Source organism: Aulonocara stuartgranti (assembly GCF_965226115.1).
Source record: "Aulonocara stuartgranti genome assembly, chromosome: 2".
Lineage (NCBI taxonomy): Eukaryota > Metazoa > Chordata > Actinopteri > Cichliformes > Cichlidae > Aulonocara > Aulonocara stuartgranti.
Window position 1 is genome coordinate 27,565,492 of NC_138940.1, and position 13,186 is coordinate 27,578,677.

The 13,186-nt window shown below is 40.4% G+C and overlaps 1 protein-coding gene across 3 annotated transcripts; it reads left to right on the forward strand.

Annotated features, from left to right (window-relative positions):
- The first annotated feature begins 2,990 nt into the window (after nt 1-2,990).
- Nucleotides 2,991-13,174, forward strand: plp1a (proteolipid protein 1a). Of its 3 annotated transcripts, none has more exons than XM_082506493.1 (7): nt 2,991-3,470; nt 5,439-5,625; nt 5,759-5,915; nt 6,257-6,425; nt 8,735-8,808; nt 8,921-8,986; nt 10,831-13,174. In XM_082506493.1, the coding sequence occupies exons 1-7, from the start codon at nt 3,467-3,469 to the stop codon at nt 10,996-10,998; spliced, it is 825 nt and encodes a 274-aa protein (XP_082362619.1). In that variant the 5' UTR covers nt 2,991-3,466; the 3' UTR covers nt 10,999-13,174. The 3 variants fall into 3 exon arrangements, with proteins under 3 accessions (XP_082362619.1, XP_082362621.1, XP_082362620.1); XM_082506495.1 differs by having other exon boundaries at nt 9,305-10,873; XM_082506494.1 differs by lacking the exon at nt 2,991-3,470 and adding an exon at nt 3,534-3,912.
- The last annotated feature ends 12 nt before the right edge of the window (nt 13,175-13,186 follow it).

A 13,186-nucleotide genomic window follows, 5' to 3' on the forward strand; every position in this document is an offset into this window, starting at 1 on the left:
ACCAGCATTACAGACATTATCTTTAAGGATTATTGCCCATGACCCCTGCGGGTAGAAAGATTGAAGTAATGGTCTGTTAGGTTGATTGGTCCTTTCTCAGATTTCTGACTGAGTGATGGAGAGTCTAAAGTATTTAGACACACAAAAGGGTTTAATGTTCCTCGGTTGGGGAAGTGATGAAAGTCTCTCAAGAAGTAACTCTGAGATGAGCTCAGGAGGCAGAGGGTGGCCACGGACAGGTGAGAGGCGGCAGAGGGAAGGCACAAAAACATCTCAAGTAACCGCCTCACACCTGTTACTTGATAGCACTGCTTTTCACCCACAGAGCTGGATCGCACCAACAAGGCAGAAAAAACCCCAAACCTACCGTACTGCACCCAGTAACCTGACAGGCTTGTTGTTTTGATAACAGATGTTTGGAGTGAAATCACACCGTGTTCAAAGACACAATTACAAAAGACACTTGCTCTTGTGTTTTACTGATGCATTTGCATGCTGGAGAACAATTGAAATATCAAACCAGGTTAAGTGATGCATAAAGTATGAATGAGTCAGGCTGAAACGTGTTTGCAAATCTGTCAACACACAGTCGAGCACAGAGGGCAGGGTAATTGTTTCAGCTTTCTCAAACGAAAAAGCTCCCCCACCTTTTAAAATCATCTTTACAGTATCATAAACCATTAAGAAATCCTTTGAAGCTACACCTGCGTTAGAGGGAAGAAGGGAAGCAGAGCCTGTAAAACACAATGTACAACAACCTGGTTAGTGGGGAACAAGGCTTGTATAACATGAGTGGTGCCTCTCTGAGGATTTCAGAGCTGGCGGCTCAAAAAATAAATAATCTATTAACACTTCGGTGTGAGATTTACTATATCAAATGAGAAGAAACAAAGACTGCTACATAAAAATTACAGACTAACAGCAGATCTCAAGCAATAACAAACGACCTTCTTATAGCAGCTGATTCTGGTCTCCTCTCCATCCTTATCCTTCTTGATCTGAGTGCAGCTTTTGACACCATCTCTCATCCCATTCTCCTTAGCAGATTAGCTTCTATTGGTCTCTCTCACACTCCACTAGCCTGGTTTAAATCATACCTATCTGACCGCACTCAGTTCATTCAATTAAAATCCTTCACTTCTCAGCTTTCTCCTTTATCCACTGGGGTGCCCCAGGGATCTGTCCTCGGGCCCCTTCTTTTCATCATCTACCTTCTTCCACTCGGACATATTTTTCGTAAATATAATATTCAGTTCCACTGCTACGCCGATGACACCCAGCTCTATCTCTCTACCAAACCTGACTCTACTCTTCCTCCACCCTCCCTCATCCTCTGTCTAGCTGAACTTAATTCTTGGTTCTCCTCCAACTTTCTTAAACTCAACAGCAATAAATCGGAACTTCTTCTGGTTGGCACTAAACGACTGCTATCCAGAATTAACAATTTCTCTCTCACCATCAATAACTCGCTGGTCCCTATCTCTCCCTCTGTGAAAAGCTTGGGTGTCATTCTCGATAGCACATTATCCTTTAACTCACATATCAATAATATTACACGTGCAGCATATTTCCAACTCCGTAACATTAATCGCCTCCGCCCCTTCCTCACACCTCACGCCACTGCCATTCTCATCCATAATCTTGTTATCTCTAGAATTGACTACTGCAACTCATTATTATTTGGCCTTACACAAAAATCTATCAACAAGCTCCAACGTGTCCAGAACTCTGCTGCCCGTATTATTACTAGGACTTCTTCTACCCACCACATCTCCCCAATCCTGAAGCAACTTCACTGGCTCCCGGTCAAATTTCGCATCCATTTTAAAATAATTCTGTATACATTCAAGGCTATTCATTCTCTCTCTCCACCGTACCTCTCTGACTTATTACAGATGAAGCTCCCATCCCGCTGCCTCAGATCTTCATCTTCTCTTTCTCTCTCTGTTCCCTCTGCTCGTCTGATCACAATGGGAGGGAGGGCCTTTAGCTGCTCTGCCCCTCGACTTTGGAATTCCCTACCCCCGGACCTCAGAAATATTAGTTCATTCTCTCTTTTTAAGTCCACCCTCAAAACTCATCTGTTTAAAATTGCCTATTCTTAAATTTCTGTATGTTTTAACTTTTATCTTCTATTTTTATCATTGTGTATATTTCCAGTTTTTATCTGTTGTACAGTGTCCTTGGGTGCTTTGAAAGGCGCTATTTAAATAAAATGTATTATTATTATTATTATTATCTTTACATAAAAAAACATGTAGAAATGTATATTAAAGTATATTTATTTTTATTTTATGGGGGGGGTTGTTTGTTTTTTTGTTTTGTTTTGTTTTTTTTTACATAATTTATTGATTGTTATTGGCCAATTTTTAGCCCCAACTACAGTCCACTGGGGGACGAAACTAAACCCAAACCCTTGCAATGCTGTTGCAGGGCAACGCCTGCCATCTACTGGGCGCAAATGAAGCAAAATAGGGTTAATTTTGTTTTTACATTTCTGGTATTAGGCCAGAGGGAGGAGATGAATCAGAGCACAGTCTCTCACTGCGACACAGTCAGGTGCCCTGGGATCAGGAATGTTTCCTTGATGTGCACAAAAAGGACATTTTTATCTTAATCATGTTCCCTTTTTCTGCTTCTTATGCTGAACATTTGATGGATGGCTATATAGCACAAAAGAGAGCTGTCGTGACAGATAAGTGATTGCATATTACAAAACGAAAGGGACTCATTGAAACTCTATCTTGTTAGGTAAGATCGCTAAAAAATAAACACTTCTCATAAGTGTGCACATGTTTATAGTTTTCCTTTCGCTGGAACATTCCAAAAGAGGTAAAAAAAAAAAAAAAACCGTGACACCGTTTATTTGGGTTGCTGGGATGCCACTTCAGTCACGGTAAAGTGTATCTCACTGCAAACAGATGATATCTGTCAATTTCCTGTAAGAATATCACCTGAACGCTCAAAGGGCAACACCATGATAGCCAGTGTTATCTCAATCAGAGGTCGTAGAGACCGTCTGAAACAACAAGCTCGACTCAACATGATGTACGACTCATTCCTCATTTGCCTGGACATGTTGGCATTTTGACTTTTAAGACAAAAAGGTCTTAGCTAACCACTGTTTGTCCCCACACACACGAGAAGAAGAAAAATCTATTCTTCTCTGTGAGCACGTCTGTATGCAAATGAGCGTCAACAATGAACTTAGTAAATGTCCGCAAGTTTAAGGACCCCCGGCCTCCTCATCATTTCTGCTCCTTGAAGTTCATTGAAAAGCGACATTGTTTCTTTAAGGTTGCACTCGCAGTCATCGGCGGGTCTGTCCATTGTTGGGGGGAACAAAACAGCGAGTTGAGATTGATATACGGGGGCCGGAGACAAGTTGCGCATATCATCAGCGGACCAGCTGCAGTTCGGGCAGCGAGACAGTAGCCGACAAGTCCTTGAACGCATCTTTCCAGACATGGGTAAGAAACTTCACACAGACTATAGTCTACCTTTATTAGCTTGTAGTATGTTCTTATTATCACTTCTTTTCTTGATTGTATGCGATTGTTCTGGGAGGGAGGGGAGCAGTGAGAGGGCATCAGAAGTTATTAAAGTGGGGGCTCTCTTTTTTTGTCAGTGTAGAGGTCTGCTTCTTACCGGCTGATATTATGAGATTTATTTCATGCTTGAGATGGCAGGGCTACTTTTCAGACGAGCCTTGTCGCATTTGCTTTCGCTCGCAATCCTTCCCAATTTTTATAGAGGCGATTTGGCCCCAGCTTTTGCATTTTCAAGACTATTCCTGCAGGGCTTGTCTTTTCATTTGGGTCACAATCAAAGAGGCAGAGAGGGCCGCAGTGATTCGTAATTGGCTAATTGGCACAAGGTGCATCTGAAGGCCGGCCTGATTGACTGACTGAGGTTAGTGTTAAAACTTATGGATTATGCTGATACAATGTGTGTGTATATTCTCTAAAAAAAAAAAATCTATCTATATGTACTGTATATAATTTATTGTGTAGCTATGTTATTCACAATTTCTTGTCAAACTCTGTGTTCTGTGCACAAACCCTCGCTATGTGAATCGCATGCAATCAGTTTGCATGTCTGGTCATGCACAGACACCCAACAAAGCTATGCGTTTGCTTAAAGAGCCATCTATTTGCCCCTCCGGCCATCTGTGTTTACTGCAATGGTACCAGCTACAGTCTGCCTGCTTCTATTGTGCATGTCTGTGTGGATGCATGTACACATTTACACAGTTCCATTGTTTGTTTCTAGGTTTGCTTTTTCCATCCTCTTCCAGCACTGGCAGCTCCCCACTATCATTTTCTTGTTCCTGTGTCTTCTTAGTAGGAAGTCTGGTGAATATGCTTGTGTGTGTGCCCGCAAAGCACAGAGGTGCCTCTGGCCTTTGTTTGCTTGACATTGGTGGCCCTTGTACCCCCATGATGGTGTGGCACAAAGACTGTTGTCTCTCCAGTCACAAAAGCAGCCACTCTTTCTGTTTCGCTTTGCCTTCTCCTCAGCGTCCTCCCTCTTTTCTCACACTCTCCATCCTGGCTGGTGAATGGAGTCAGGGTGTGAGATGGGGTCAGAGTCGACACGTCCCCATGCCCGTGGCCCTTGGCATCCATTCAAACAGCACATGACTAGTGGGGGGAATGCACAGACTTAATAAGCGAACTTGTGTGTTTACAGCTGCAGCTTGATCAATGCTGACGTTTTATCTTTAAAAGGTTGCTTTGGCTGGCTTTGTTTTTCCTTATTGTATTTTTTACCCCTAGTATTATGTAGGTAGGTTTTTGGGTTGTCAAATTTCATGATTCTTATCTCTGGGGTTTTCTGTCGCCACCAAGTTCAGCTGTATTTTATGCCAAATGCTGTGTTCGTGCTATGAAATCAGATGATAACCTTTTTGTCTACTCCCAATTATGAAAATTGACAGAAGCCCTATATTTTTAATTATCAAGGGTAACATGAAATAGTTTGTGTAGAAAGGATCTGCTGTTGGATATTTGGGGCACGAATCACACAAAGTTAACTCTGAGTTGCACGTGTTTAGATTGAAAGAACGATCAATAAACTGTTCTGCAGTTTTAAGCAGCACAAACAAACACAAAACACTATTTAGCTTGTCTGTGCTGGGGTGGAAGCAACAATCTCATAAAGGGATGTCTTAAAACCAGAACAAATGCAATCAAAACTATCTGCATGGCACAAATCGGAGTTCAGTGAGAGTAATTTTAGTTGAACAGATCATTTTAAAAGTTGCGGCACAATTTAATTTTCATTAGCTTGAAAGAGTGAAAACATATTTCCTGTCCTTGGGAGAAAAAAACCATGCAGTATATTCTTTAATATTTCGTACGTTTTAATGGTGTACTATGTCTTTCCGCTGTTCATAATATGCTTTGTTTTCCATGGCGCTGCATGTCGACTAATAGGTTGCTATGAGTGCTGTATGCGGTGTTTGGGTGGGGTGCCGTACTGTTCCCTTGTTGCCACACTTCTCTGCTTCTCTGGCATTGCCCTCTTCTGTGGTTGTGGGCACCAGGCACTCACAGAGACAGAGAGGCTCATCGAGACATACTTTGCACGTAACCTTCAGGACTACATAACCCTAGCCTACATGTAAGTCGTCCTATATTTCCATCATCGAAGCGTGATCAAACCTGATCTTCAGACTTCTCATGATTTCGTCTGTATTTTGAAGGTTTAACCCTTTTAACCTCTTAACATTTTCTTTTTCCTTTGCCACTCTCAGCATTCAATATTTCCAGTATGTCATCTATGGTTTGGCCTCCTTTTTCTTCCTCTACTGCATTGTGCTTTTGGCCGAGGGCTTCTACACTACGAGCGCTGCAAGGCAAACCTTTGGAGAGTTCAGGAGCACCATGTGCGGCCGCTGCCTCAGCTCCTCGGTGAGAGGGCCCTGAGTGGGAAAAGTAAAAAGGATTGGACAGATTGGATAGGATTTAATACATATATCACTCCCTGGTGGGTGGTGAGCTGAAAAATCTTAAAGCTCCTAAAGAAGAAAAAATCTTAAGGGACATGCAAAGATAAGCATACAGTGAGTGTTTGAGTGGTCTAAGACTTGAGTAGTTGGAAGAGGAGGCAAAAAGGGAGATAAGTAGAACTAACCTGAAAAACAAGCGTGGCTATTAAGTGAGTCACGCCTCATAAAAACACTCTGAGATTGTGTGCATCCATTTAATATGATAATGCACCCTAATCTGTGGCCTGCTCTCTCCTTGTGCAGTTTATAGTGATGACGTATGTGCTCGCTGTGCTGTGGCTGCTGGTGTTTGCCTTCTCGGCATTGCCAGTCTACTTCTTCTACAACATGGATGCTACCTGCCACACTATTGATATTCTGACTGAGACCCCAGCAAGTATCAACCAGCTTTGTGTTGATGCGAGACAGTACGGTAAGAGGAACTCCCATCGCAGTCAGTGTTGGGCCTCCTCATGCAAAATCCATTCACATAAGGCAAACCTGTTAACACACGGCATATTTATCTTACTGTAAACAAATCTCTTGAAACGGCCATTTCAGTGATGATTTCTTGCCAAAGAATTGGGAAAATTAAATCCTGATTATGGTTTCTGCTATAACCTCCACTGTTCAAAAACTCTTTAGCACGCTCGAGGTCAACAGCCATTCCCACAGCTGTCTGAGGCTTAACCTAAGGACATAATGCAAACAATATAACAATTAATACAGAGACAAAGCAGCTGGAGGGGAAACGGTTATGAGGCTATTACTGTGGCAAAACTATTTGTGCGTGTAGTTTTGCTACAGTAATGGCCTCATAAACAGTAGGCCACCTTGTGTTGACACTATTAGCATGCTAATGTAGTTAGCTGAGGTGCTTGCAAATATATTGTTGCTCGTGGTCAGTGGTGGGAAAACTCAACTGCCAAAAGAGGCATTTTTGAGAAGTTTTTGACCCCCAAAAGTTTATATGGTGTGACAAAACTTATTTGATCTTTTAACACATGTGAAATGATTAGTTGGCATTTTGCATTTTTGAAACTGAAACAAAGAAAAAGTCTACACCTGTACTCGTTGGAGAATACGTGCATTTCATTCATCAGTCAGTGTTTTTGTAAATGAATCAAATTAAAATCGGTCTACTTTGATGATAAAACATTTTGCATCATAGTAAAAAAAAAAAGGGGGGGGGGGGGGGGGGGCAGTTTGAGTTTAATTCCGGTTAAAGTCCTTGCTGAGATCAGGCTTACCAGTAAGCCAGCAGCATTAGTGGTGAAAGCTCTAAATTCTCTTTTTCCTCTGTGGATTTACTTTATTTGGATTTGAATGCATAAAACTATAGGGACTCAGAACTACTTATTTATGTATACAGCCATACAAGCCACTGCAGTCCGACTTCAGCAAATTTGAGAGGATAAGGTGCCATGTGATAGTCAAACACTGTGATGTACATTTTAGGTACCAAATTATTAAAACTTGACCTTAAATTCTGTGTTTATAATTGGAGATTTTTTTTTTTTTTATAATCAAGAATTGCCTAAAGCTATGATTTGAAAAAAAAATTACTATTGCTCATTTCCATTTTTCACTGGAGCCACTTAAAATAGCCCGACGAGCCCAATGCAGCTCTAGAAGGGTTCATGAACCCTGCTCATGCCTTTCTGAATTATCCACACTCAACTTTAGTACAAGTTGCATGGTGTCAAAATACATTGCCTAACTTGTAGATACATTCATTTGGATGTGTGACTCAGTGGCGACAGCTTTTACTGCACACTGGCATTTCGTGTTAGATTCGTAGTTTTTCCTGTTCTTCTTCCTGACGCCTCACATCTTGTACTTGAGTCTCCCTGAAGGCCTAGCTCTTATAAAGTTTATGTACTAGGAGGCATTTTCATGCCATCCAGAGCTGGTTGAGACTTGTCTGCTGCCTTGATTGCGCTCTCTATGGCACCTTTTATTTAGTTTGGTAACATTTGTGAATGATTAGCAGTAAATGCAAAAAGTGCTCCTGAGGTCATTGGGATCTCATTAGTTTTGCAGCAGTTCTGTCATATATCATAGTGCTGATCAAATTAAAATCTCAGCAAGGCAAAGACACTGGAGGGAAAAGTCAGACGAAATCCAGAGGGGAACATCAATCTCTGTAAGCTACAGAGTTTCGTGGCAGCTCGCATGCCACTTAAAGACATTTTTCCTAAAATCCCCCAGAACGTCAGCTTTCATTCATGCTCCGTGGGCTATGTTTTGTACAGAATTTCATAGCAATCCACCTAATGGCTGTCAAGATATCAGTCCAGACTAAAAGTGTCAGCAGACCCACAGCACAACGCTGCCATCCCTGGAGCCCCAGAGTGTGGCTAAAACACATTTGCCACACAATGAGGCACACTGTTGCACTGAGTGATTTGTTCTTTCATTACACTGTCCTGAGGGTTAAACACTCGCTAACACATCAAATGTGCGTATTAATCTGCAGCTGAAAATAGTCCCCAACATACACACACACAAACTCTTCTGTTTGGTGGAAGTTTAATAAATTTTAACATGCCTGGCTCTGTGGTTTGATTTGAGCGCCGCAGACCGTGAAAGTCAAAAAAGATTTAGAATGAACAAATTAATTGATTTGTTGTGGACCTTTAATGTAATTTTACAGGCAGCAAGAACAAAATATAATAATTCTATCTTTTTATGTGCAATTGAGTGTTATATTTGAGTACATAAGTTTATTTTTTTCAACAGGACTCTTGCCATGGAATGCAGTACCAGGGAAAGCTTGTGGTATGACCCTGTCCAGTGTCTGCAAGACAAGAGAAGTGAGTACGATAATATGAAACAACTCGAGGTCTGCTGTCATGTTGTACAATTTGACTGACATAACACAAATACAACATGTTGTATTCACTAACAATAATCTCCCCCTACTAGTACCGCATGACCTACGACCTCTACATCGCTGCCTTTGCCGGCGCTGGCATCACGCTCCTGGCTCTGGTGAGTGATTATGCTGAGGTTGAGGCCAGTCTGGCTGCAGTGTGGTAATATAACACTGGTGTTATGGCTCATGTGACTTAGTGACGCTCAGAGTGTAGGCGACAAGGCATCTCAGGCATCCATGACTGATGACCTCTGTACTGTTGCTCTCTGTTCCTCTTTGTCAGCTGATGCAAACATCATAATAATGCTGTAATGTCTGGTGTTCCAGCCATGCAAGCAAATTGTGCAGCCATTATACTCACATGCTTCATTACAGAAGCTGTTATGTTCGTTTTTATTTTCTGATTCCTCTTGTTTCTCTTTGTCTTTTCATAGCTGACCTATACTATGTCAACCACCTATAACTTTGCCGTTCTGCGGTATCTGGGGAGAAAGGGCATAGGTGCACGGTGTTAGGACCCAGCTTCCTGTCTTTTCTGGCTTCACCACGAACATGGGAGTTTAAATCGATGGCAACTCTTCTTTTTTATGTGATGTGCACACTACTACGTCTGCTCCTGGATAAATTTTTTTCTAAACTTGTTATATTTTTACTTTTCTTATTATAAGGAAGTTGTTTTTTTTAATGGTTTTATGTTTTTTTTGTGGGTGTAATTTCTGCTTTGAAATCGTACTTTCATTTTTTCTGATGTTTTTCAATCTGTGCCAAAATATTTGTGAATTATTGCTCTTGTTACTTGCCAAGTTCAATGTTTGAAATGAATTTCTGCCTCCCGCTGTACTCACAAATAACACAACTTTAACAAATTACCATATGTATTAAATGACCACTAAATTAGAAGATGTGCAGGTAGTTTGCAGCTGTTAATAAGAATTGGGGATTAGAGGTTACTATGGCTACCAACCATCACATCTGGCTGCCATGGTAGCAGACAAGCATGCACTTGCGGTCTTATGCTGACCTCCCGGACTTTTCTCACGGGCCGGAGAAAAGCTCCAACAATGGAGTCATGTCTTTCTTAAAAGCTAACCAATAAGAAGCCAGTTCTGGGGCCACCTGCACCATTACTCTCTGCCAGGGGTTATATTGCATGTCAAGGGACAGGGTCCTCTGGACAAAGAGAGGGTCAGACCTCTCCAGAGCCACAATGTAGCTCTTCTGGGACAGCAACAACACACACATACAACTCATCCACATGCTGCTGCATGGACCCCACCCCCAACACCAACACCATGTAAAATGGATTCATGGTAAAGGGACAAAGGGGAATTTTATTTTGAATAGTTTCTTATTGACAAAGGGACAATTTGTTTTTGTTTAGATCTAGTGAGGTCTGAAATTGTTTCTCATAATGTTGAGATGGCAGAAGCACTAGGTGCTAATACTTGAAGTAACCTCATAATATAAGCCCAAAACCACTTTGTTGAGGTGTGATACCCCCTGCTGGTAATGAATGGCTGAGGTACTTAAATAGAAAAAGGACAGGTTTGTTTTGTGTCTAATTCTTTAGGGATTTTGTTGTAGTTATTGTATAACACTTGTTTTTCACTTAATGTAGCTTTTTTTTTTTTTTTAAACATCTGGATATTCCTAACAAAACCTTTTGAATCCTAAAAAGTAGACTTAGTGGAAGCTTAGCATAGCTTCTAATATTGGATGTGTCATGTTGCAGCAGTTTCATTTTCATATGTCAGTAATATTTAATTTAAAAAGAAGAAGAATGCTTTGAACTGTTTGTACACATGGCCTCTGAAAACATTTGTTTGTAGACTTTATGAAACCTCAGTGTCTGGTGTATTATCAGAATGTGAAGCTGATGGTTCATCCTTGGCTTTTTGCCACATTAGGAGGCCAAGGTATTTTGTAAGGTGTTTTGTATTCTCTCCTCGTGTGTCCACAGGTGCACTGTTCCCTTCACTTGGCTGTGTACCAAGTCTACCTGAAGATGCTACGACACAGGGCAAAAAATGAGGAGAGAGGTTACGACCTGTATAGGAGACTGCAGAGGGACAGAGGAGGGATACTGCGCTCTCCGTACTCTGAGAACAACCTGTCTGACACCTTGTGAAAGGACATTTTGTAGTAGTTTTGGTAACAAGCTTTCTGCAATAACTGTAACACCAGAGCGTGTCAACAAATGACACTGTTTTGTAGATTGTTCCACTTTAATAATATTGTAGAGGCATATTTCAACAGTTGGGGCATGATACAAAAGCAGGGTTTTTTTTCTTAACCAAGCATTACAACTTCGTATTTATCCTTATTTCAACACAATGTGCTGCATGTGAATAATTTCTATAGATTATGTACTTTTTCCTTAAAATGTACTTTTGAAGGCAAATGTGAAGATTTCCTTTCCTGCCTCAATCTAATTTGACAGTATGCAGCGGATCCTTCTAATGAAGGGAAAATAAAAATGTAGCACATGGTTTGATTTTTGTTTATAATGGAGAGGAACACCATTCACCATCAGGTTCCCACACATAGTCATTCAGTGACACTCAAGGATTTGATGCAATTTAAATACGGCACAGTTTGGGGTTAAATCTGAAGCTGTTTTTCATTTGGGATGTTGCTCCAAAATCCAGATGCTTCATTTTAACCTTTAAACATTACAGATATCTGCTTTAAAAAGTGAAGTAGCTACTGCTAAAAGGGAACCAGTAGTATAGAGATGCATTTTAGTGACCTGTTAAGAGATTAAAAACAGGTTTAGGTATTGTTTTTAAAACTTTAATAACACACTCAAGGATTTTCAAGCAACATGTACCAAAAAGAAAAATAGGGTCTTTATTTGGTAGTTTGCATGATTTATTTGTAGCCAAGCACTGGAGCACATTCGTGACAGGCTTCTACTCAGCAGTGCAATAAGAAGGGAAGTTTTTCATTACAGTAACACAGAATCAAGATGAACACACTTAAGTTTCACACAGCTTAACTCGTACTCCTTGGCTGAGCATTGAAGGGGGAACGGCTGTTAGGTGTTGTTTTGTACATCATTATAAAATGAATACAATTTACACAAGGACAAGCCCACAAAAAATTAAAAATCAGCTTTTACATTCAATATTACAGCAACATTAAAAAAAAAAATACTGACATTAGGCAGGACTGCAGTGACACAGGAGATGGTATCGTGATACTGAAGGTTATAAATATTGGATTCTCAGGCATGTCAGACTTCAGGTAAACGCTGAGATGAGCTACATTGTTGAAACAGGATTAAACTGGAATCGTATTATAAGACATCAGCCTTTTGTCTCATTACAGAAACATTAACACTGATAATAAGCAGAAAGCCCTCATTTTTGCTTTGAATTAATGTAGACTACCAGCCTGATATTAAAAGCCCTACTCACTTCACAGTTAAAAAAAAAACAAAAATACCAGTACTCAAACACACAATCAAATGCATGAGCTGTTGTAAGCCTACATTTCCAAAAAAGCACATAATAGGAGAATATGACAGTACCTGATTAGATTTGGTGCACTTTGAAAGTGAACCTCTTGTAATGTTCGCCATTAGTCTGCACGCTCACAGAAATATGATTCAATTTTGACTCGGAAGGCAAACACTGTGAGCCCACGCTGACGGACGACACAAGACCGCCAACGTTACAGAAACCGTTACGAGAACACAGGGGCCATAATGAGAACTTTATGCATCCCATAAAAAGAGAAATATTTTATCCGATTCGTGCAACTGAATTTGTTGCTTGAGAAGATGCAGTTTCAAGATCAAAATAATAACAATACATTTAAATGTTAAATTACATTCTTCAAAATGAATTTAAGCTATATTATTGTTTTAAAACAAGTTTTTTTTAAAAGCAAATCCCTCAGGCAGACAACAGTAAAACAATGGGGAAGAAAAGTCAACAGTATCTGTAGAAAGTACCAAAACAACCCAGCTGAAAACAAGTAAATATCACTAAGTATCAGAATATGAGGTTGTACATTTCACTAAATACTGTTTAATGGATATGGAAGGACTCAATCCATGTGGTCAAACTACCACATTCAGCTGAGACGTATAATAATTGAACTGACAGCAAAAAGTGTATGTTGTATATTGGTGAAGTACAGGAGCCCATCAGAATAGGCAAAGCTACAATACGGGAATCTTAAGGCCTACTGAACAATTCACAAGGCAGGCACAGGATTACAAAGGTGCCATTAATATTTATAAACCTCTCTACTCATCAGAACTTTAATCTGTACCTGATCAAACATTGAAGCCCAATTTTGTTAGATAA